At 53.2% G+C, this 25,380-nt stretch overlaps 1 protein-coding gene across 1 annotated transcript; it reads left to right on the top strand.

Annotated features, from left to right (window-relative positions):
• The first annotated feature begins 13,888 nt into the window (after window positions 1-13,888).
• Window positions 13,889-25,172, top strand: Agpat2 (1-acylglycerol-3-phosphate O-acyltransferase 2). Its single transcript, XM_057755160.1, has 6 exons — window positions 13,889-14,153; window positions 21,131-21,264; window positions 21,914-22,089; window positions 22,183-22,278; window positions 23,480-23,552; window positions 24,391-25,172. The coding sequence occupies exons 1-6, from the start codon at window positions 13,972-13,974 to the stop codon at window positions 24,561-24,563; spliced, it is 834 nt and encodes a 277-aa protein (XP_057611143.1). The 5' UTR covers window positions 13,889-13,971; the 3' UTR covers window positions 24,564-25,172.
• The last annotated feature ends 208 nt before the right edge of the window (window positions 25,173-25,380 follow it).

Raw genomic sequence — 25,380 nt, 5'->3', positions numbered from 1 at the left:
TTGTTTGTATGTTTGTAACAGAACAGGGGGGCCACAACCTTATTCTTGGAGAGCCACAAATTCTAAAGCAAGGATTACAAGCTGTGTTTTGAGCTGGGCATGCTGACACACACCTGTAATCTCAGCACTCAGGAGCCTGGGGCAGGAGAACTGTTGACAGTTTGAGGCTACATAATAGGGCTTTGTCTCAAAAAACTATTTGACTCCAGGCACCCCTGCCAGTCCATCAAGATCACAGCTGACTTTGGAGCACAGTGCAGGAGCTGCTCTGCTTACACCCAGTGCGACCGCATTCTGGAGCTCAGACCACAGGCTCAGAGCACACCACCCCTCCCCAACCTGTATGGAAGGCATGGTCTCACCTGCCTCAGACACTCACTGGGGCCACCTCACCCACGAGTATCTCTGCCTCCCAGAAGTCCTAGCTGGGACCTCTCACTTGGAGGCCTTCTATCCAACACGTCACTCAAGATCTCCCAATTCTGGCCTTCCCAATGGACCTGGAGCCTCCAGTTCCCTTCCTCATCACCTGGGCTCCAGTGCTACACATCACACACACACACACACACACACACACACACGAAGAGGAACTGAGAAGCTGGCTCAGTTGAAAAGGTAAAAAGCAGTGGTGACTCGCGCCTTTAGTCCCAGAACTCAGGAGGCAGAGGCAGGTGGAGCTCTGTGAGCTCAAGGTCAGACTGGTCTACAGAGCAAGTTCCAGGACAGCTAGGGCTGTTATACAGACAAACCTTATCTCAGAAAAAAAAAAGAAAGAAAAAGAAAGGAGAGAGAGAGAGGAGAGAGGAGAGAGGGAGGAGAGAGAGAGAGAGAGAGAGAGAGAGAGAGAGAGAGAGAGAGAGAGAGAAAGAAAGTGTTAAAAACTGCTTGCCACCCAAGTTAGAAGACCTGAGCTTAGATCTCTAGCACCCAGGGAAATAACCAGGAATAGGGCACATTGCCTTTAAGGCCAGCACTGGGGAAGAAGAGACAGGAGGATCCCTGGGACTCTCTAGCCAGTCAAGTTTGCCAAATTGCTGAACTTGAGCTTTAGTAGGAGACAGTGTCAAAAAAAAAAAAAAAAAATGGTAGAGGGAGCTTCTAGAGCTCCACCCCTCCATGAGAATTTACATGCAGGCTTGAAGGCAGAAGTGAGTCTGCTTGGGAAGAGAAAAAGGATGCAACAGGAAAGAGAGTGGGGACCGGAGAGGGTAATAGGGAGTGTTTCTGTTGCTGTGATAGAACACCATAACCAAAAGCAAGCTGGGGAGGAAAGGTGCTATTTCATCTCACAGCTTACAGCTTACAAAGGGAAGTCGAGGCAGGAACTCAAGGCAAGACCCTGGAGGAAGAAGCTAAAGCAGAAGTCACGGAGGAACGCAGCTTACTGACTTGCTCTCCACAGCTTGCTCAGCCTGTTTTGTTTTTGTTTTTCAACAAACCAGGACCTCCTGTCCAGGGGTTGCCCCACCCATAGTGGGGCTGGGCCCTCCTACCTCAATCATTAATTAAGAAAATGCTGCACAAGCCAAGTGGTGGTGGCACACGCCTTTTATCCCAGCACTCAGGAGGCAGAGGCAGGCGGATCTCTGTGAGTTCGAGGCCAGCCTGGTTTACAAGAGCAAATTCCAGGACAGGCTCCAAACTACAGAGAAATCCTGTCTCGAAAAACCAAAAAGAAAAAAAAAAACAAAAACAAAAAAAAGAAAGAAAAGAAAAAAGAAAATGCTACACAAACTTGTCTACAGGCCACCCTGACGGAGGAATTTTCTCAGTTGAGAGTCCCTCTTCCCAGATGTCCCTGGCTTGTGCCAAGTTGAACTCAACCAGCACAGCAATTTCATAATGAAACCCATTATTATCTATAATTTATTTCTGTTAACATCTTCCTTGGCCTCTGTATGTGCACACACATGCATGCACTCATACATGTACACAGGCACACACACACATACATACAGGGAGAAGAGAAGCCACGACTCTGTTGAAGTTCGTGACTGTGGAGAGCTGGAACGTGCCAGACTGAGAAGCCAAATCACCTCAGGCTGTCTTTAGCCACTTCCAATAGCCACTTACAGCAGCCACTTTCTTCTATTCTGCAACAACAAATGTGACATTTCCTCGTCCATGTCAAAATGCTCAGGGCAATCTGAATCCATGTTAGGGGTCATAGTCATTCATATCTGGCCCAGAATAAGTGACCTCTGTCCCTTTGGAACAGAGTTGTGTATTGCGTGGACAGGGGCATGTGCTGGTCCTGAGAGGCAGCAGCCTCTCTGTGTGTTTAATTGGAGCATGCTGCCCTGGCAAGGAAGCAGTTGGGTGGCAATACGGGCTTGGTGAGTGACCTTGGCAGATCCTCTGACCTTCTAGTCCCGGAAGCATCAGCACTGTGCCTTGGTTTCCCTCATCTGTTCACTCATTCATTCATTCACTCTTTCATTCACTCACTCACTCATTCATTCATTCACTCATTCATTCACTCACTCATTCATTCACTCACTCATTCATTCATTCACTCACTCTTTCTATAACTCAGCAGCTGGGCCGGGAAGATGAGTAGGCAGAACCTCACAGGGTAGCAAGGAGATCAGGTCAGATGGCTTCCCTGTAGCACAGAGAGACAAGAACTCTGCAATGAATGGCAGACACATATTGTCAACATACTAGGTGTCTCTGCCCGACCAAGGTGAGAGTCTCCCTGCCAAGAAGGCAGCTGAGGACTAGCCCATGATCAGTCACCCCAGGCCAGAATACAGGGTGTGGAGGCAACTGGGGTGTATTGGTGATAAGGCACTGGCAGGTGATCAGAACCCTGAGCACCCGAGTCTAGAAGATAAGAGATCTGGATTTTGTCTCTGGGGGCAGAAGTCATGGAGCATAAGAATGCAGGGGTGGGGAGGAAAAGATGAGGGGGGAAGAGAGGGAGGGGGCAGAAGCAGAGGAGAGAAAGGGGAAGTAGGCAGGAGAGGAGGGATCAGATAACCTAGCTCTCCAGGCCCTTGGGTACCTCTGCAGGGCCTGGGTTCCTGGTCGTGGGCTGTATGCAGCAGTTGCCAGCTGGCCTGTCTCCATCCCTTGAGACAAACCATTCCAGTCCTCTGTCTCCCAGCATCCTTCAACCTTCTGCAGAGATGTACTGCTCTCTTAGCCCTGGCAGGAGCTGGAAATCAGGGTCCCACCTTTTCCCAGCAGGCAGTGGGAGTGTCTAGGAAGGCTAGGAATGGCTGAGGACCACAGGACCAGCCTGTGGAAGGGTTGTGAAGAACAGGGGGAAGAGTAGCTCTAGTCTGCCCCGCTCCTGAGTCCCAGCAGCAAACAGGAATTTTTTCTTGTTCTTGAAATTCTAATCAGTAAGTCATGGAGAAGCCACAGGAGACAATGGGTAGGTACGGGTGGTGGTTTGGGAGGGAAGGTAGGGGAGGAAGGCAACCAAGTTGAGGTCCTCAGCAGAAAGATGTCATTTCAGTCCTAGGCGTGATCAACAAGTGTCCTGAGACACAGGGGGTGTCAGTATCCCTCCTGTCTCTTTCCCCAACCCACTTCTTTGTCTCTCTGCACCAAAATGATGTCCTGGCCCAGATGGAGGAATAATAGAAGGGACCCTTGGTGCCTGGCCCAGGCCATCACACTGGGGGCAGTCCTTAGCACTGTGAGGGACCAGCCTCTGCTACATGACAGTATTTCCTAAAAGTCAATCATGGCTCTAGTAATCTATTTTTTTTAAATATTTATTTATTTATTTAGTATACAATATATGCCTTCAGGCCAGAAGAGGGCACCTGACCTCATTATAGATGGTTGTGAGCCACCATGTGGTTGCTGGGAATTGAACTCAGGACCTTTGGAATAGCAGGCAATGCTCTTAACCACTAAGCCATCTCTCCAGCCCCGCTCTAGTAATCTATAACACTGACAGGCTCAGGACCAGGGAGGAAGATGAAAAGTGCTAAGAGCCCATCCAGAAGTCAGGATCCCTGTGCTCACACAGGGCACAGTCATGCCAGCGCAGGTCCCAGGACCGATGTCCCCAAGTCAAAGACAAACATTCATTTCATGAGCATGTTCTTTTTGATCATGAATGCCCGACACTCCAGGAGTGGAAGCAAAGACATGGTTAGCCCTATTAAAAAGGTTCAATTTTGAGACATGGTCTCATGTATCCCAGGCTGGTCTCAAACTTTCTGTGTAGCCAGGAATGATTTTGAACTTCTAATCTCCCTGCCTCCACATCCCCAATGTGCACCATCACAACTTGTTTTTGCAGTTCTGGGAATCAAAACCAGGCCTTCATGCCCTAACCCGTGAAACTGCAGCCCTAACCCCCCAAACAGGTTGTTTTTGTTTATGAGACAAGGTCTCACTATGTAGCCTTGGCTAACCTGGAACTCACCTGCAGACCAGGCTGACCTTGAGCCCACAGAGATTTGTCTGCCTCTTCTGCCTCCCAAGTAATGTTATTAAAGGTGTGAGCCATCATGTCCAGTTGAACAACTATTAATTAATTAATTTGTTTGTTTGTTTGCTTGTTTCCAGGGTGTTCCAGACAGCTCTGGCTGTCCTGGAACTAGCTCTGTAGACCAGGCTTGCCCCTACCTCCCGAATACTGAGATTAAAGGCATGCACCACCACTGCCCGGCACTGAACAACTTTTTAATACAGGTCAGGGGAATACACAGGACCTTTGGCCAGGAAGCAGGCAAGAAAGCCTTGGACAGCTTGGCGTAGTGGTGCACACCTTTAATGTCAACAAAGGTAAAGAGAGGCAGAGGCAGGCAGATCTCTGTGTGTTTGAGGTCAGCCTGGTCTATATAGTGACAGTTCTGGGGAAGCCAGAGCTACATAGTGAGATCCTGCCTCAAAAAATAATAGACAGGGCTGGAGAGATGGCTCTTCCAAAGGTCCTGAGTTCAATTCCCAGCAACCACGTGGTGGCTCACAACTATCTGTAATGAGGTCTGGTGCCCTCTCTGGCCTACAGACATACACAGACAGAATATTGTATGCATAATAAATAAATAAATATTTTAAAAAAATAGACAGACAAACTAATAAGAAGGAAAGGAAAGGAACTAAGAAGAAATGCAATCCCTGGAGAATAAGCCTATAGGCCTCCCCTGTTAGTTCTATAAGGAATCTGACCATTGAGTGTAGCTAAGAGACTAACCTCTTGTGACTGGGAAAGCCGCTTACAGAAAAGTGATCAGTCTCAGGTCTACTGGCCTACAGTTGTGCAGACAAGGAGACCAGGACTCACAGGCAGCAGGTAGCATCCTAGGGAGCTGGAGACCAGCAAACCTGGACTAGGCAAATTCCAATAAGGTGGTGAACACCATCCCTAAGCAGCAGGCTGGTACTATGAGATGCCACAAACCCCCACCAGCAGGACTTAGGAAAAGGGACCACTCAACTTTCTCCTCCAGGTACTTAGGGCTAGGGCAGAAGTCGCGAGATCTACTGAGGTTCCTGACACCCCCCATGGGGTTGTAGAGATGCCTATCTGAGGGACACAGTAGCTGGAGAGTTGTTCTTACCAACCACTGAGAGGAATGGACCCAGGTCTTCAGACTGGGTGTGGATCCTAGACAGAGTGCCTTGTCCACCAGATACCCAGGCATAGGGGTACTGCACAGCATCTCAGAAGCACACACAGTCACCTGTGGAACCTGGCAGGGAATAACCTGGCTTGATGCCAGGGACCTTAGTGATTTTAAGCTCTATCCAAACCCAGAATGGATGATGAAAATGTTTCATCTCTTAAAATCAAAGAAAAAAGGCTGGGCAGTGGTGGCGCACACCTTTAATCCCAGCACTTGTGAGGCAGAGGCAGGAGGATCTCTGTGAGTTCCAGGCCAGCCTGGTCTACATAGTGAATTCTAAGCCAGCCAGGGCTACATAGAGAGACCCTGTCTCAAAGAAAAAGAAAAAAGGAAGTGGGGGGGGGGGGAATGGCCACCTAGAGTTGAAGATTTGCCCACTTTGGCACCTGTGTGGTTAGGGGGCGCTCTTGCTGTTTTGTGGAGGTTGAGACCCAAGACCCCTAAAGATACACCACAGTTCTGGCCTCCTCAGGGGAGCACTGGACATGCGGGGTAAAGGCAAGGAAGGAGGAGAGAGAGGGAGGAGGGAAAGTGGCTCCTAGGAGTTGTAAAAACTAGGGCAGAGGTCATGCTCAGCGTCCCCAGAGCAGACTGAGGGAGGGCAGAGGTGGAGGGCACAGCCCTGGGCAGCAGTGTTTTATCCTCCCCTATGTGGACATCAGGATGGGCTTTCTGTCCACAGGCAGGGGGCTCGAGCTGCTCACAAGTAGCTAAGAACCCCATGTGTAGGGTAAAGAGTCCAGTCGGGAAATAAAGTACACCCAAGGGTTAGAGGAGAGGCCTTCTGCAGCCCAGTGCACCCAAAACCATTGGAGCCACCCCTGTAGCTTTGTTAGATAGAGCTGCCTGGACTCTGTGAGTTCGAGGCCAGCTTGATCTATGTAGTGACCGCTAGTCACTGTCTCAGCAGCTCCAGGGCAGTCGCCAAGAACCCAAGCCCACTCACTGCAAGGTACTGGGGGGGACTCTGTGCCTGCTGTCCTACACCTATCCAATAGAGGGCAGTGTGCTGTGCCTTTAGCCCCAGCTCAGGCTCTAATCAAGGGGTCACCAGGTAAGTACAGGCTGGATTTGAATTTCAGATAAACACAGTAATGTGTGCTCATCTGAAACCAGGTCTGGTTTTCCTTCGTTCACTCCAGCAAGCTTCCTAGGCCACCCTGAAGACTGAAGGTGCTTCTCAGAAACTAGGGCGGGAGCAGCAGGAGGAAGATGCTGCAGCCCAGCGGGGACTCTTGAACTGGCTTAGGAGGGGCGGGGCAAGGCGGGGCAAGGTGGCGTGAGGGTTGAGCTCCTGGACCTTGCCTCTCACATCTTAACCAGGAGAGGACCAGGCTCATTGGCTTTCACTTAGGACTCTGAGGTTGAGGCCTCCATGCTACCAGGGTGTGGTGCTGGTCAAAGACCAGACAAGTGGGCCTGCTGGCTCTGGGACTGCTGCGTTCTTACTCCATGTTGTTGACAAGCCCTGGGTAGAACAGCACACGATTGTATAGCTGAGGCTAGACAACTTCCTTCTCCATCCAGACACCTGCCCTCATCTGTGCCTGCCTGGGCTTCTAAAACCAACATGGGATGTGTATGTGTGTCCTCTGGTTAGAATCTCCCTTTAAGTCATAAATCCACTTCCTAAAACCAACATGATGTGTGTGTGTGTGTGTGTGTGTGTGTGTGTGTGTACGCACGCGCATAAGTGTGTCCTCTGGTTAGAATCTCCCTGGGTCCTTTAAGTCATAAATCCACTTCCTAAAACCAACATGATGTGTTTGTGTGTGTGTGTGTGTGTGTGTGTGTGTGTCCTCTGGTTAGAAACTCCCTGGGTCCTTTAAGTCATAAATTCACTTCCTAACCAACATGGTGTGGGTGTGGGTGTGTGCATGTGTGTGTGTGCATGTGTGTGTGTGTCCCCTCTGGTTAGAATCTCCCTGGGTCCTTTAAGTCATAAATCCACTTCCTAAAACCAACACGGTGTGTGTGTGTGTGTGTGCGCGCGCGCACAAGTGTGTCCTCTGGTTAGAATCTCCCTGGGTCCTTTATGTCGTGAATCCACGTGGAATTTAACTCGTCTAATATGAGTCAGGAGCTAAGAATCACCATTACAGCCTTTGGGAGTTGCTACTTGCCTAAGAACAATCACATGGGGGGTGGGGGTTGGAAGAGGTGGTCTCTATAGAACAAAGAAGAGAAAAGAATGAAGTGGGGGATCAGACAGGAATGACAGAGACCCTGAAGTCCTACACAACCTCTGTGCTCCGCCTCTTTAAAGAATATTCCACATGCCTGGATACTTGTCTGATCCAAGAGGCACACCAGCCATACTTCTTCCGTGGCCTCAGATCCCTCAGCCATCCTTCTCTGTGAACCCTAGCCTCGGATCTGCCATTCTGAACACCCCCACATTCCCAGGTTCACCCAGGCCTACATCTTCCCTGTTCCATAGGGAGGCAGGATCCTTCATTCAATTCTTCTGCAAACTCGGGGTATTCATGGAGGGCTTCTTGGGGGAGGCCCAGAGCAGCTGTTGAACCAGATGGAGGAAGAGAGATGGTGGTAAAGGCTGGATGGAGTAGACAAGAAGCCACCCGCCCCTAACAACAGGGCCTGGCCGGACCCTGGAATGGATCCTACCCCCTCCCCCTGCCCACATAGGCAAACATGAGTCCCACACCAGAGCCTGACTTAGCTTATGAAAGGAATAAAGGTCTACTCTGCCTTCTCTGAACTCCATGGAAAGCCTGTAAGGGCCACTTGGGTGTCACACTGGAAGTGGGGCTGTGGGAAAAGGCCACAATAACAGCTCACTCAAGGATAGTCTCTTTTTACCAGGGCTAGAACAGTATTGTCCTTCCTCCCACTTGACAGAGGAGGCCCCAGAGGCCTGGGTGGGAAAAGGGCCTACCTAGACTTCTAGTCAGAAGAGGCACACAGGACCCAAGTTGGGCTTCAGACTGCGAAGCTGAAAGCCGGATGGTGGTTCCCGTGGAGCTCGCGAGTCCACAAGGCTCCTGAGTAGACCTATTGGACGTCAGTTGTAGCTAGAGAGTGCGAAACAGCCGCCAGCTGTCTGTCCCTGAGGGTTGTTGGGAAGTTAGAGGGGATTGGAGGGGAGCAGTCACATGCTTACATGCTGACCAGACCAGGGCCCTCCAGCCATTCTCTCATCCTTACCTCAGTCACAGAATGAGACCTGACCTTGGGTAACATCCACTGTGACCTCTAGAATCCAGATAACAGGGAGGGAGGAGACCAGAGCCCACCAGGCAGGGTGCCAGCTGCACAGAGAGAGGACGGGGCTCCCATCAGGTGACAGCAGCCAAAGCCAGGCACCCCAAGACTATCCACACAGAGGCAGCCCCTCCCTAACGGGCAGCATGGCGGGGGTGGGGGGGCGGAGATAGCACTGCCTGCTTGGGCTCCATTCCTGTCCCTCTCCAGCTGGCATGAGGAACGGCCAGTGCAGCTGACCACATTGGAAATGCCAGCTAGGCCAGAGGTCAGGTGGTCTAAAGACTTTAACATGGTCTGTCAAGGGCTTGGCACATCTGTCACTGCCTCCTCCTCAGATGCTGGAAACCTCCTAAGTCACGTCTTGTCCAGAGCAATGTCCCAAAGTATCTATGCCCCTGTCCCCTTTACAGACCAGACCAAGAGAGAAGGGACTGGCTGGAGGTGAACTGGCGGACAGGTGGCAGGACTGGATTGCTTGGCTTTGGGCTTAGGGTCTGTACTATGAAATAAATTCTCTTAACTTATTGGGGTCCCCAGGGATGTCTACTCACTTTTCTAGGCCTCCTTTACATGTCCAAGTGTGGGGCTGGGTGAGTGAGCCACCAGGGTTGCTGGTTCAGGGACCAGCAAAGTGTATTTTCTGACGCTGGCCAGGAGCCCCTCTCCAGCTCCTGTTAGCCAACTGAGTGTATCACTTAGATGCAATGTGGGGGGGTCAGTGGGGAGATTCCAGCTCCTCTTAGCCTCCCAGGCCAGCTCTTGCTCTTCGGGCCCACCCACTTTCTCCAATCCCTCAGCATCCATCACACTGGGTGTCTGTTCTGCCCTACCCCCCATGCCCCCCCCCCATGATCAGTACTGATTGCCAACTTGACAGGATCTAAAATCACCGAGGGGAGAAGCCTCTAGGCTTCTGTGAAGGCTTATCTAGATTAAGTTAACTGAGGTGGGAAGACTCACCCTTCAGGCTTGACTCCACCCTGAAGAAAAAGGATAGAGAGAGAAAGCTGAGCATCAATACTCTCTGTGCTTCCCGTTGCCTGCAGGAGCAGTGTGACCAGCTGCCTGAAGCCCCTGATGCTGCCGGAAATCGAATAAACCCTCCCCTCCTTAAATTACTTCTTTTCAGGTACCATGGCCGCAGCGTAGAGAAAAGTAGCACATTCCAAGCCTGGAGACCCAGAACTCTGGACGGTACTTCCAGAGGTATGATCTCCCAGATGTGGACAAATCCCTAGGCCTCAGGGAACCCGGCCCTGATGCGCCCTTGCTCTCTCTGTTCCCTTGGGAATTTGTGGATACCCCCTTCCTTGCCCAGACAGGAACCCCCTATACCTCCCCACTTCATTCATTTTTAAGCACCAGCCCATGAAACATTCACAGGCTGCTTTATTTACAGGTGGCAGGGAAGGCATCGGTGTTCCTGTGACACATCCACCAAGGGGCCCCAAGCTCTCCAAGAAAACCCAAAGGGGACAGGCTGCAGTCAGTTCCTCTGCAGAGCTCTGGGCTCTGCCCTCTCTCCTCCTCGGATCTCTGTTCCTCCACCTCCTCTTTCTCTTTCCCTCCCCCACTTCTCCTTCTCCCATGTCCTTTCTCCTCCTTCCTCTCCTTCTTCCTCTCCTCCTTTTCCTCCCCCCCCCCTTTTCTCCATTCTCCTCCTTTTCTTCACTTTCCTTCTCCTTCTCTTCTTCCTTCTCTTCTTTATCCTCCAGCTTCCTCTACTTCTGAGTTTTCCATAAGGAGCAAAATCCCCTGGAGTCTCCCACCAGAGAGAACTGGACTCACAGAGGGCATTTCTGCTCTGTTTCCAATCACACCCAAGGCTTTTCTTCTCTCTCCTGGGCAAGGTCATGAGGGCCCCCTGCATGTACCTGCACCCCCACCTGATGCTTCAGAAGCACAGGGCAACAGGTTTTCTTTCAACCCCTTAGTTGAGGCTAGCGTCTGCATTTTACACAGGAGGAAACTGCATGTGTGTATAAACAAGTAGCCTGGAGCTGGCAATCAGGTCAACAGGACTTCAAAGTGGGTACCCCACCCTGTCCTTCCTGCCTGGCACGCCACAGTCAGGAGTCACCCAGCCTTTTACCTCAGCTTCCAGGAAGTAAGGAGCTCTGCCTGCTTATGGCTCTTTCCTCCTCCTGCTCCCCAAAAGAGATACAAAGACCTCGGTGCCTCACCAGGTCCTGAGGAGGACACTGTCAGGGAGCGAGACAGGTGGGTTGGGCTAAGCCTCTGGTTGTCTGTCTACTCCCTGGGCAAACATACCTCCCACCCAGTGTCCAGGCTTGCTTGCCACAGTGTCCTCTTGTCACAGTGGCTCCCCTTCTGGGCCCCGAGCTCTAGGAAGGAAGGCAGCTCAGCCCTGACAATGCCACTTGGTGTCATGTGTTGGCTGGCTGCCTCCCAGCAAATGCCCAGGAGGGCTCTCAGCTGTCATCAGGCTGGGACACAGAGTTGCCTGGCACTGACTGCTTGACACACCCCCAGCACCTCCAGGGTAGTGGGGGCCACCTTCCTTACACAACCCAACCAGGGGTTCCTTTCTACCCTTCTCTTGGGTAAACAGAGTAGAACCTCCAGAAGTGCCCCCTCCCCCCTTGGCTGAGAAGCACTTGCCTTAGGCTTCATTCCCAAAAGCGAAGTGTTTCGACAGCCTCTGAATGTGACTCTGTTGAAAGCTTCCTTGCAACAACCCTTCCCCTTGCATAGGATGAAAGCTGGAAAGCGGCTTTCAACATTTAGTGGGCTAACAGGAGGAAGAGACTGGAGAGAAGTCAGGAGACTGCCTCTCTGAGGGGCCAACTGCCTCGCCTCTGGGGATGCCAGCCTCAGCCTCAGCCAAAGCCCCTACCTCAAGCTGCCACCCTTTCCCCTGGAATCAGAAGAGCAGGGCAACTCCCCAAACCCTGGGGGAGTCTGTGGAGCCAGCCTCCTCCCTCATCACTCCTTGGCTGGTCACTTACCCCCAGGCCTCAGTTACACAGTAAAATAGGGCAGTACCTTAGCTCTTGTGAGTTTTGCTGAGAATCTACGCACGTCCCAGGGCATAACGGCGCAGAGGGATGGAGGAAGAAAACAAAAACGAGGTGGAATGAAGGGCCAGGAAAAACGGAAGGGCCACATTAAAGTGTGTAGGACTATCTGGGGGGCTAAGGGAAGAACCAGGAGCTTCAGAAGACCAGCTGGGAACACAGTAAGAGTTTGCCTCAAAACAAGAACTAAATCATGGTCAGGGTTGAGGTTATAGCTTAATCAATAACATGTTGCCTAGCATGCATGAATGTTCAAAGCCCTGGGTGGGACCCTCTGTATCATCAACTTGGCATGGTGGCAAATGCCCTTGAGAGGTGGAAGCAGGAGGTTTAGGAATTCAAGGTCATCCCCAGCTAGGTAGGGCATTTGGAGCCTGCCTGGTCTACCTTGCTCCAGAAACAAACTGGGCTGGAGAGATGGCTCCGTGTTTAGGAGCACTTGCTTTTGTTGCGGACACAGTTTCAGTTCCCAGCATGCTTTTCTTCTGACATCAGGCACCAAGCATGCAGATGATACATACATACACACATGCACACCACACACTCATACATCTTTAAACACTTCAAAGACAGAACTACGGTAGCTCAATAAATAAAAAGACACATTGGTGGGTTAGAATTTAAAAAGCAAGAAGGAAGCAGCCCCTCCCCCTTCCTGAGAGGGCTGCAGAGCTGTGAGGACTGGATGCCTGGGAATCTCAGGACTCAGCCCTCCCAGCTGGTATCCTAGGGGTCTCTGAGCATCTCCCGGTCTTCTCCCCAAGAAGCTGAAAATCCTGGGCTTGCCCTCCCAGCAGCCTCACCAGCACAGGAGCCCCGTCTCAGGCCTGGAACCGGGGTAATATTGAGTGGAGAATGACAAGCTCAGCTGCTCCGGCTGATGGAATGATGACAGCCAAGGGCTGGATTGGAGCACAGCAAGGAGAGACTACTCTGATAGGTTTAGCCACAAAATGCCCACAGGTGTGAAGAAGAGGGCCTTGTGTTCATGTCTTTTTTGAAAATGGAGAACACCACTAGGGGGAAACTTTCGCGGTGGTTCCTTAGCCACCCTTCAAGCTGGCACAGCTTTCGGCTCTGCTTTGAAAGCTCAGCAGAGTTCTGTGGGTGGATGTCACAATTATCATCTCTGTATCTGAGAAAAATCAGGGGCCAGGGATGCCCTCAGACTGCCTGGGCACGGGCAAGCCCCTGGGCACATGGCAAACTGCAGCCATCCTGAGCCCCACTCCCAGGGGCAGGCTGACCTCTCCAGAAAGGAAGCTAGATGCACTTTGTCTGCTTTGAGAATGATTGGGAAGGGCATATATGTGTGGCCTGCAACCCCAAGGCAGATTTCTTACTACCAGGACTGAGAGGAGAGAGACAAGTGTCCCAGTGAGCACCAAACACAAGGGGCCCTGCTAGGCTACTGGTTCTACTGAGCTGGCCGGGCACCAGAAGGTCCCCAGTGACACACTGCCCCAGGAACACCCCCACTCCAGCTCCAAAACTCTCATTAATCCCGCCTCCCCTAGCTTGTGCATCATGGGACGGGGCTTCAGTCTCCCTGCTCAAGGCGACCTAAAGGGCCAAGGCTGCCAGCCAGGTGGCCCAGCCAGGTCACCATTGGTCACTCAGTAGCCGTTCAATGGTCCTTTGTGTAGTGACAAGATTGGCATAATGGGCACGTCCCTAGAGCCGGCAGCACGCCCTTGGGGAGCTGCGGTTCTGGGCCGCGGTGCAGGGGCGTGGGAGGCAGCGCCAGAGCCCAGGCCACCCGGCTGCTCAGAGATGGGAGCCTCCGGACGAGTGAGGGAAACTCAATGACCGGACACAAGGGGCAGGGTGGCAGGGTAGCTGGGCGGGGCGGGGCGGAGAGGGCAACACCCGGCGGGTAGCAGGAGGCGGGGTCCGCGCCTGGGACGCGGCGGGGCGGAGTGGGGCGCGGTGCCCCCCGGCAGGGCCAGTACCGGAGGGGCGGGGCGGGGACGGGACGGGGCGGGGCGGCCGCACCTAACTCCTGCTGCGAGCCCGGCCCGCCCTCCACCCTCTGGGCTCCTCAAAAGGGACACAGGCGGCCAGCGGGCGGCGGACGGCGGCGCCGTCGGGGCTGGGGTGCGGCCACCATGGATCTGTGGCCGTGGCTGACGGCGGCGCTGCTGCTGCTACTACTACTTGTGCAGCTGAGCCGCACCGCCAGGTTCTACGTCAAGATCGGCCTCTACTGCGTGCTCTGCCTGTCCTTCTCCGCCGTGGCCTCGATCGTCTGCCTGCTGCGCCACGGCGGCCGCACCGTGGATAACATGAGGCAAGAGGGCCGGACGCCGGGATGGGCGCGCGCTTCCGCTTCCCTAACTTCTGTGCTCCTCGCGTTCTTTCCTTCCTGCCCCGCCCGCCCCGCTGTCCTCACGATCCCTAGCCTCCGACGCCGCGGCTTCCCGTCCCGGGTCCCCAGGAACGCGCGTCACAATGCGCCCGTGCTTGGCACGGCAGAGGGGCTCAGCCCTCCGGCGACCCCTGCGCGCAACGTGGGGTGGTGGGTGGCGCGCGCCGCTAGCTTTGGGAGAGGGAGAGGGCCGAGCGAAGGTGGGCCAGGCCCAGTCCCGCTTCACCAGCTGGGAAACCCAGACCTGGTGCCGGGCTTCCGGTCCATGCTCCCACCTCTCCGCAGGTGAGAAGACACCTGCGCCCAGGTGCAGCTACAGGTTCCCCTTGTCCTAACTTCTGGCGGCTGGGGGGCTGGGGGCGGGGCGGGGCGGGGCGGGGGTGAGCTGCCTTTGGAACAGGGTTGCTAGCGAAGAAGGAAGAAGGGGACAGATTGTGACCAAACCCTCCTCTGGCCATCTCCCAGAGAAGGATAGCTTAGTGGATAGGCAGAGGGTACATATAAGGGGATCAGGCTGAGTTAGTTAACCTGCTAATAGGGGCTGCCTGAGAGAAAAGGGCCTCCGGTCCTTTCTCCCTGCCCACATTCCTAGGAGACTGTTGCTACATTTCTCTCTGCCCCGTTTGGACTGTTGAGGTGGTGGGTTTTGCAATGTCCTGGCCTTGGTCTTGGCTGGGTGTTTCGGACTTGTGGCCCCTGATGCCCCACCTCCCCTGCGGTGGTTATAGGAACTATTTTCTGACACTGTGCTTGCTGTACCTGGCCTTGCTAGTCTTTGGCGTTAGGACGCTGTTCTGACCAATCATATTTCGTGGGTTCCGATCCTCATTTTTTCAGGGGTTTGGAGTGATCTATTACCTCCATCCCGCGTCCCAGGGAGCAGGCTGCAGGAACCGGCAGGGCGACCCTTACATTTCCTGTTGCTTGACCTGAGATTAAAGCCGGGCTGCGGGAGCGGGAGTGTGTGTGTGTGTGTGTGTGTGTGTGTGTGTGTGTGTGTGTGTGTGTGTGTGTGTGCTGTCAGTGAGCAGAGGGCCTCCCCCGGGCACTTGAGAGCAGCCGGGGGCCACGTATGTGTTTATCTGGAGGAGCTGATGCTCTCGCTGAACCAAATCACAGAAAGTCATGTCTAGTCCCAAGGCCATCGGGATGCAGCTGTGGGGTTGATCTAAGCTTTTTTTTCAATCAGCCTCTGACTTGAAAGATCTGCAGTTGATCCCTCCTCCTGGTGCTCTTGTGTGGCCTGCCCGGGTGGTCTACCACTGCTGTCCCGGAGTCAAATCCAGGCAGCCTTTCTGAGGTGGTGACTGAATATGGCAGGCTGATCAAACCAGAATAGAGTGTCTTGTGCCTCCCCGGCCCCTAGCCCTCTGCCGGATTCCTCTGGGGTTCTGTGGGCCTTCCAGCATCCTCTCCCAGTGTGCCCTGGGGCCCTGGGACATTGGCTGGGTAACAGCAGGTGTTCTGCTCCTGCTGGTGGGAAGGGAAGGCTAGAGGACAGGGTGGGTATCCTGCTCCCCACCTCCCTGCCCAGTCTCAGGTTCCGGTCTTAAATCCTCATAATAGCAACAAGTTGAGGTAGAAACAGCAGGCACCTGTGAGCATGCCATCCTCCAGGTGTGACCAGAGAGGGGTGAGTGCCAGAGAAAGGGACTGGGTGTCTGGGAGGTGGAGGCTTCTATCCCCATCTCGGGCCTCCCTGGCTGGGGTCAGTCAACTTTGGGCTGCAGGTGCTGGTCGACCTGGGCAACAGATGAGACTGAGGTTCGGAAAAGCTACTTGAGAGTAAGGCTTGGGGGTAAGCAAGTTAGGAGGAAGGGAAGTGAGGGCCCAAGCTCCCCCAGCCAGCACAGGGAGAACTGGGAATCAAACCCCAGAAGGCAATTCTATAATAAATTCTGTTATCATCCCTCAGTGCCAGCTCAGCTGTGATGTTGCTGCCCATGGCTGGACACAGTCACACTAAGGCAGTGGTTTTCAATCTTCCTAACGCTGCGACCCTGTAATATATAGTTCCTCATGTTGGGGTGACCCCAAGTATAAAATTATTTCATGGCTACTTCATAATTGTAATTTTGCTACTGTTATGAAGCCAAATTAAATATTTGATATGCAACCCTTGAGAAAGGGTCTTTCAATCCCCCCACCCCCGCCACACACACACACACACAAAGGATCACAACCCGCAGGTTGAGAACTGCTGTGTTAAGGGCTGTGGGTACAATCTGAAGGCATTATAGGGCTGTAAGCCAGATCCCGAGTTCCTAGAGGGGCATCCCACTCTGCACCTGGATTTTAGAGGAAGCCTTTGTCATTCGGTCCAGAGTTCTGAGATGCAAGGAGCAGTATTAGGAACACAGAAGCTACATCTGACATCAGACATGGCTTAGGGACTAAGACCAAGGAAGCCCTTTGCTGTGTGTAGACCAGAGTGGGGTGACAGGAGGCAGAGGCTTTGATTATGCCATGTGATTAAGAGAGCGTAAAGCCCTGGGTAGCTATATAAAATTTTGCTCAGCTGCAAAGCTGGGTCACCTAAACAAGAAAATTTAACCATACACACACACACACATACACACACACACACACAGCCTCTCTTCCCAGCCCTGGATAGCCACCTAGAACTGTAGTGATGCAGCCTGTGACTGCATTGTGTCCTATTGGGGGTAAGGGTGGGCATGGGGGACGGTGGATACCTAGGACCTTCAGAAACTGGTCTTGGTTTTTAGACAGAACTCTTAGATTTGAGCACTGACTGAGTGAGTCCCTAGTGGCTGCAATAAGCGGGCGCCTTCTCTACTCCCTAGCTCTGGCATGGGCCATAAGAGCAGCAGCATTTTGGCAAGTCCTGGCCATTTGGAGGCAAGCAGCAGCGTAGGAGTCTATAGAACATTGCCAACAGGAAGGGTCCCTTCCTCCCCTGAAGCAATGGTGGCATCTTGACTTTTTGAGGACAGTGAAGCCCAGCTCTGTCTGCCTTTGGTTAATGGGTCAGTCCCCACTGCTACTTTCTCTGTACTCTCTCCTCTTGATCCCTAGCTCCTACTGCCTCCATTCCAGGCTAGATGTCCTACCCTAGCCCCAAGCTCCTGTCCCGTCTTGTACTTCATTCCTGTGACACTTGCCAAAAAACTGCCCTGCCAAGTGTCCTTACTCGGATCTTCCGACCGTGGTCCCCCACATGCCCATTCCCAGCAATGTAGGTCTGGTTGGCCGCTGAAGCCCCCATCTAACCACCTACCAACTCCCCACCCATCCTACTCAAGACCAGAAGTGAGGGCAAGGGTCAGAACAGCTGGGCCCTAACCTTGAACTGCTTCCCAGCCCGCCTGGGGGAGGGGCCCAAGGAGGTCAGAGGGCTCCCCTCTTGGTGTTACTGTGCCCTTGACCAGTCACCAAATCACTGTTGACAAAGGTCCACAGTGTGGAGTGATGACATCAGTCAGCTCCGTGGAAGGTGGTTCCGTGCGTCCTTCCCCTTGCACAGGTGGTGATACAAACTCAGGGAAGTCCGGTCACATATGGAATGCGGTGAGCCAGGCTCTGAATTACAGGCTGAGTTGTCCAAGGGGACACTGCCTGACATCCAGGATGCCATGCGTCCAAGACAACAGGCTGGGCACTCACTCTGCCCCCAGGCACTTGGGCTTCCAATGGCTTTGGCTCTGCCCCTGCTGAGAGGCAGCAGGGCCCATTGAAGGACCTTGCATCTCATGCTAGGTGCAGGGCTTGGGGACTATAGCTCCTTTAGGGGAAAGAAGAAGGGCGGTTCTAGTCTAAACTGGGCTGGCAACTCAGTTTGTCCTACTGGGAATGACACATCCCTTCAGGGGAGCCACTCTGTGGCTGAGTGGGGCCAGGCTGCCAAGCCAGCAAAGCAGGCAGACAGGACAGAGAGAGCCTCAGGATGGACTTCTGGAACCCAACAAATCCAGTTGGTATGTGGGCAGCCATGGCCCTGCCCCAGAGTGCCCTCTGACCGTACACCTCACCTGGCTGGAAGCAGTGTTAAGAGGTGGACTTGGGTCCACGTGGCTTCCTCATTCCTGGGGACAGGTCACTAACCTTGCTGACCTGAGTTTGTTGTGCAGCCTTTGTAGAGTGGGCGTAAGGGCCTACCCAGTAGCTGTGTCCTAGCTGAGCTGGATGAAGGGCCTGAAGTCCTAGGTGTGGTCCTTGGTGGTGTCTCTCCCCTGTTAGAATAAGGATTCCAGCCTAAACGTCTAATGTCTACCAGCTACACTGTCTCTGTAGAACTTAGCTGGCCCCTTCATCTGGGAAAAACTCGTTTATTTGTTAATTGATGGATGGCTAGAACCCAGGGTCTTATGCAGTCTGGTCCAGTTTTCTGACACTGAACCATGCTCCTAACCCATAATGATAAATGTCATGTCTGTTTTGTCACCAAAATTGGGGAGGGCTGTTGAGGGATGTAACTCAGTGGTAGCATGCTTGCTTAGTATTGCATGAAACCCTGCACCCCTCCCCCGCCCCCACCACCATGCAGTATGAGAGGGGGTATCCATGTGCGTGCCACTACCAGAGGGCACAGTCTGGAGGTGGCTGGAGACTCTTCCCTGTGCAGCAGCATCTCAGGGGTCTGTAGTGACAACTGCAGGCTGCCTGGCTGTCCCTTACCTAAGAATCTCACAGGGAAGATAGTGTAGCGGGTAGAGTACTTGCCAATGCATAAAGCCAGATGTGGTCTGCATTCCTGTAAGCCCAGTATTAGATCTGTAGAAGCAAGAGGAACAAGAGTTCAAGGCCATCCTTGGCTACTTAGGAAGCCTAGGCTATGTGAGACCCTAGTTTAAAAAAAAAATTATTTTTTTTTAAAGAGTAAAAGAGGCTAGGTGATGGTGGCACACACCTTTAATCCCAGCACTTGGGAGGCAGAAGCAGGCAGATCTCAGTGAGTTCAAGAGTTCCAGGCCAGCCTGGTCTACAGAGTGAGTTTCAGGACAGCCAGGACTGTTACACAAAGAAACCCTGTCTCAAAAAGGGCCAGGGGAAGGGGGTAAAAGAAAACTTGGAAATAAAGTTTAGATTTTGGATGATTTGAGATTTGGAAGGATTTATACATTTCTAATGAGGTATCTTGGACTTGAACCGTGTGTGTGTGTGTGTGTGTGTGTGTGTGTGTGTGTGTGTGTGTGTGTGTGACATGCCCAGAGGTAACTTCCTAGAACATCTGTATTGTGCCTGCCTTTGACTGTGGTCCCTCGCATGAGCTCAGATGTGGGACTTTCCACTTTTGACACCCTGTCTGGAAACTTTGAAACTTCGAAGCATTTCAGATGCAGCTTTAGGGATGCTCAGCTTTCATCTTGAGTCTGGGGTGTGGCTGGCTGCCAGAGGCTTTGGGTTCCACCCCCAGCATACACACCTTCTCCAAGAAATCATGTGTTCTTTTCAGGGAGTCAATTTTGATACTGTTGCATGGCCTCTGCCTTACGGTGCTGGTGTTTCCAGATTCCCTGATTCAGATCTTGATTATCTCCACACCTCTGTGGCACTGCCTTAGGGAGACTTCCTGGGAACCTGGCTAACGACCAACCCGCCCTCTAGATACATCTGGCTATAGCCCAGAGAGTGGTCAGGTGCCTGTGTGCCAGCCTGTTAGCCTTCCTAGTGTGCATCTGAGTAACGGGCCAGGATCCTTCCTGCTTCTCTCTGTACTTTTGATGGCTGGCGAGACTGGAGGGTTCTCCTGTGTTGACACATTTTCTTCTCTAAGTCGCCTTCCCTGTCCCTTTGGAGCCTCCCGGGGATCCCAGCAGCTGTGACTTACAGATGAACCAATGGGTGAGGCCTCAAGCCCTGACCACTCTCTCAGGAGGGTCTAAAACCAGCCTGCCTGCCCCTGCAGTAGATGGGGAGGTTTGGCCTGGAAACAAGACAGCCCAAGCTGGCTGAGACTGGGAGGAGGTGCTCCAGGTTTCCAGGCCTAGAGTCGTGGCTGGTGTCATCTGGATTAGCATTTTTGCCTCCCTAAGACTCAGTTTCCCCATCGGTGAGAGTTGCTCTCCCCACTGGTGGGTTCTTGATGAGGACAAGCCTTGCAGGCTTGTATGAGGTCCCAGAGTCAGACGCTCTGGGAGGACATAGAGCAGTGGGGGGTTATGGGGACATCGTATTGGTTTGGAAGGAGAAAGTTCCGTGGACAGACAGTAGTAGTAAGCAGTCTAACACTGATGACCTTAACATACTAAGCTATGTGCATAAAGGTGGTTGAAATGGAAATTTTTACGGCATGAGTATTTTACCATACATATTTATTTATTTACTTATTTACTTATTTTTGGTTTTTCAAGAGAGGGTTTCTCTGTGTAGCTTCTGAACCTGTCCTGGAACTAGCTCTGTACTCCAGGCTGGCCTTGAACTCACAGATATCCCCCCTGCCTCTGCCTCCCGAGCGCTGCCACCACCACCTAGCCCCGTACTATTTTAAAAACTAAGAGTAAAGAACCAGCTTCAAATTGGTTGAACTGTCTAGAGATAGCTCTATAATCTGTAAGGGACCCCTTCCCTCAGAACTGCGGGGGACCCGGCAGGCACTCAGCAGACTGTAAGGGCCCCTTCCCTCAAGACTGCTGGGGACCCTGTGATGGCATCTACTAATGTACATGTAGAATGGATTGTGCTAGGGTCTGGGTGCTGGCACCTCTACTCCCCTGTTCTAGTAGGCAAAGCAGGAGATAAGCCACCCTGTTGTCAGTGCCTGTAGGTCTCTTTTGAATGAAAGAGTACCCTTGGGGGGTAGGCAGCAGAGCTAATTGGCCCCCAGGACTCTCTGCCCAAGTCTCCTGTCCCGTGCTGCCTCCTGTACCCTCTCCCCAGCTTGCCCCTCTCTAATCCCTCCCTTGGCTCATTCTGGTTACTGGTATCTCTGCCCTCAGCATCATCAGCTGGTTCGTGCGGTCCTTCAAGTACGTGTATGGCCTTCGCTTTGAGGTCAGAGGCCAGAAGAAACTGGAGGTGGATGGTCCCTGTGTCATCATTTCTAACCACCAGAGTATCCTGGACATGATGGGTAGGCTGTCATCAAGGCTTGGCCACAGAGATGGTGGCCTTTTTCATCACAGGTCCGGGGTGGGCTGGGTGGTCCTCTTGCTGGAGTTGGTTTGCAGGACAAGACTTATGTGTCTCTCTAACCACGGGCTTCCCTCAAGCTGGGCAGTAAAAGCAGCAGGCTGTGTCAGACACGGGGCACAGGACTGCATTAGAGACACAGGGCCTTGACAGGTGGGCCACCAGCCCCTCCTTCCCAGGGAGTACCAAGCTGGACTCTGAAACTGTTCTCTTGTTCCCCATACTCCGCCCCCTTTGTCTGTGTCTCTCTTCCTATCTTTTGTTTCCATTCTCCCCTCTGTATCCCCTTCTCTCTCTCTTGTGTCTCGTTTCCCCGTTTCTCTTCATCTCTTTCTCTGTGTCTCTCAATCTCCATCTCTGCCTTTCCACCGCTGACTTCTTTTCTCTCCTCTCTGGGTCTTTCTGTCTTGCTTGTCTCTCTCTCGTTTCTGCTTCCTTGGTCTCCCCTGCCTGCTTCCATCTCTTACTATGTCTCTCTATCTCTCTCACATTTCCCGTCCTCTCTCACTGTTCCCACATCTCTGTCTCCATGTATCGTCTCTCTTCCGTTTCTGTCTCTCGCTGTTTCTATCTCCCTCTTCCTTCCATAGGCCTCATGGAGATACTCCCTAAGCGCTGTGTACAGATCGCCAAGCGTGAGCTGCTGTTCACAGGGCCTGTGGGCCTCATCATGTACCTTGGGGGTGTCTACTTCATCAACCGCCAGCGTGCCAGAACTGCCATGTCCCTGATGGCCGACCTGGGTGACCTCATGGTCAAGGACAATGTGAGTATAGGCACAGCAAGGCAAGGTGGCCTTCTGGGGAGGGCAGTCCAGCTCTCTGGGGTGGCTAAGCAGCTTTCTCCTTTCTGCTGGCAGCTCAAAGTGTGGATCTACCCAGAGGGAACCCGCAACGACAATGGGGACCTGCTGCCCTTTAAAAAAGGTGCCTTCTACTTGGCCATCCAGGCCCAGGTAGGCCAAGCTGTGCCCTTCTGGGGTCGGGGGTTGGGATATGGGTCAGGATGGTTTAAGGTTAAAGATGATATCCCAGCCAGACTGGGGACTGCTGGCCTTCAGGGACCTCCTCCACCACGTTGGGAAAGGGCCTCCCCACCAGCTTAGCCCCTAGCATCTGAGCAGGTTGGTGACCCTTGACAGCTCCGGGAGTTTGAACAGCAGCCTCCCCACACCCTAGCTGGCCAGGTGGGTGGTCTCCTTCATTTGGGATTTCATGAAAAGTAGGAGTGGGGCCAGTGAGTAGGTGGTTTGTTCAGCATGATAAAGCAGATTGTGCCTAGAAATTCCCCCGATGCCCCAGGCCCTGGCTTGATCATGATGAGGCTTGAGGAGCAGGCACAGGCTAGTGGCAAACCCAGTCCTGAGCAGCACAAGTGAGCTGTGTCCTGGACCCTGGACTTCCCTTGCCCCTCAGCCTGGGGTGGGAGAAGACAGTGGGTATCAGGAGTGTCCCTGAGCTGAGCGTCTGCCATGGATCAGCGGGTCCCTACTGTGTGAAAGCCACCAATGGGGGACAGAGACAGGGATTTTTATCCTGCTTTATCATTTGCCGCCTGGCAAACCTCAGCCCCCTCTGCCCCTGTAGCAGGCAGCCTCCTGGGCCCCTACGCCCAAACCCCATACAAGATGGCATGTACCCTTTCCCTGAAGCCCCCACTAGTTCCAAGGGGTTGGGAAGCCCAGGCTGGAGCAGGAGACTGCACTGTGACCTCTGATCTTGGGAAAAGAGAGAGACTGGGGGCTATGGTAGGGGCAGGAGAATCCGGATATAGCGTTTCCTGCCCCTCCCCCAGGGTACAGCCTACCTACCTTCCCGCCCAGGCTCTGGCATCCAGGGTTAATTATTACCCCAGTGCCATCTGTCATCATTGGAGCTGACCCTTGGGCCTTCCAGAAATACCAACAGGCTCCAGCCCCCTCCCCTAATGTCCTGGGAGGGGAGGATCAGCACCGTGCACCTCCCCAGTGCTAAATGGAATCCCACTCTTCCACTTGTAGGATATTTTATGTCCCAGCGTAGAGGGGGGTGAGGGGGACTGACAAACGTTAGCCCCGAGAGCTTCCTACACAGGGTGAGTGTATGAAACACCAGGCCACCTGCATGGAGGGGTCAGCCCTTGTAGCGTCGTCCCTCAGCATGCGTCCCTGTCCACAGGTGCCCATCATCCCCGTGGTGTACTCGTCCTTTTCTTCCTTCTACAACGTCAAGACGAAACTCTTCACCTCAGGTGAGCCCACCAGAGCCGCACAGGAGCTCACCAGTCTGTCGTGGTCTCTCTTTTATTTATTTTGAGACGGGTTCATGTACCCCAGGTTGGCCTGCAACTCCTTATGTAGCGGAGGATGACTTAGCAGACGGAGTCCTGGACCCCTAGTAGTGAAGTTCCCACATCTGGGTGGGGAATGAATGAATGAATGAATGAATGAATTGAATGAATGATTGTATGTCGGCCCAGCATTGCATCATCTCATTGCTCTAAGCGGGTTTTTCAATTTTTCAAACTGAAAAGCAGGTTCCAAACATAATTGAGTTCCTGAGATAACTGTTGGTCCAGACAGTGCAGCACAATTAGGGACCAGTAGTGACCCCTGCTGGTAAAGGGTGGGAATTGTAAGCCGTCTGGGCTCCCCCTATGCTCACAAACGCAGCCTCTGGCTCTTCCTTTACGTCACTGGCTTCTCTGCCTGTACTCTGACCCTGCATGTGGGTTATGTGACACTGCCTTGGGAGTCAGAGCGGGGTCAGACATCTCCAGCATCTGAGCCCCGATGCTCAGCACCATGGAGGACTGTAGGACCAAGTGTGACAAGGGACACTCGGGGGTTACTGAGTGCACTTTCAGGGGCAGAGATGTCCTGAGTCATTGGCAGTGGCTACAGGGGAGGGTGGAGTTACTGAAACATTTCCACGTTGCCTTGATTACAAGCATATGTGCCCCGCCCAGGAGCTGAGGATGCTGGCTTGGCTCTGGTGAAGAGAGGCTGGGCAGTCGGAGGCCAGGCGAGGAGGGTGGGTAGCAGTAAGTGGGGCCTCTAAGTCCCTGACATCCACTACTTCCTCCCCAGGAACAATCAGGGTACAAGTGTTGGATGCTGTCCCTACCAGCGGCCTTACGGAAGCCGATGTCACCACGCTTGTGGATACTTGCTACCAGTCCATGAGGGACACCTTTCTACAAATTTCCCAGATGCCTCAGAACTCTGCCGTTAAGGAGCCTGGGGTTGTGCCAGCCCAGTAGCACAGGCCACAGGGGCAGGGGAGCTGGGGGAAGGCAGGTGAGAAGCAGAGGCTGGAGGATAGACAGAAGACCCTTCCCTCCCACCTACCAAACATCATCTGGTCCTGCTCCCCTGCTGGCCTGGCTCTCACTGGGGCCTGGAAACAGGAAGCCCTTTTTGTCACAGGCCTTAGACCCAGGACCCCCTGTAACTTCCCACTTCGTCCCTGTGCCTCCTGAATGTGGCCATTCAGCAGGTGGGCTGACCCCCAAGACCACGAGGCACCTAGGAGTGGGCAACATGGAACAGGATCAACACTCAGGAACTCGGTCATGGCCTGCATCAGGCCATCAGGAAGAGGAGGAACTTGGTCTCCCCATCTCAAGGAAACCTGGGTCCCACAGCACCAGAGGGCACAGCCATCCTCACTGTCCAGTCTCAGTCACTGCTGTACTTGGTCCTTTTTTTTTTTTTTTTTTTTTTTTTTTTTTGTATAAATGAACTCTGAGAAGCACCTTGAGACCAGGGGTCTCTTTCAGAAGATGGGCAAGAGCCCCTCCCCAGACCTCCATCCAGGGATACAGGATAAGGGGGTTATATTACCACCCACATCCCTTCTCTGGGGCTGTACTGTGTAAGTTCCCTGCTCCCCACAAACTGCCTGCAGGAGATGAGCTGTGATCAGCCAGTGGTGCTTTTCTCTGTGGATGTGTGGGGTTCACAGAACTGAAGGGTGGGCAGGCCGTGGGCCTGGTGGCATGACCCGCCTGTTAGCCTCTGGCTATGTGTGGAACCAGCAAGTCACCAAGGGAAAACTGAGGCCCCAGTAACTTCCTG

The sequence above is a fragment of the Chionomys nivalis genome, chromosome 22 (genome assembly GCF_950005125.1).
Source record: "Chionomys nivalis chromosome 22, mChiNiv1.1, whole genome shotgun sequence".
Classification (NCBI taxonomy): Eukaryota; Metazoa; Chordata; class Mammalia; order Rodentia; family Cricetidae; genus Chionomys; species Chionomys nivalis.
This window is presented reverse-complemented; position numbering and strand designations above follow the sequence as displayed.

Coding starts and splice junctions, on each gene's coding strand:
- Agpat2 (XM_057755160.1), top strand. CDS start 13,972: ATGGATCTGTGGCCGTGGCTGACGGCGGCGCTGCTGCTGCTACTACTA. Junction 21,265..21,913: donor GAGTATCCTGGACATGATGG/GTAGGCTGTCAT, acceptor TTCCTTCCATAG/GCCTCATGGAGATACTCCCT. Junction 23,553..24,390: donor GACGAAACTCTTCACCTCAG/GTGAGCCCACCA, acceptor CTTCCTCCCCAG/GAACAATCAGGGTACAAGTG.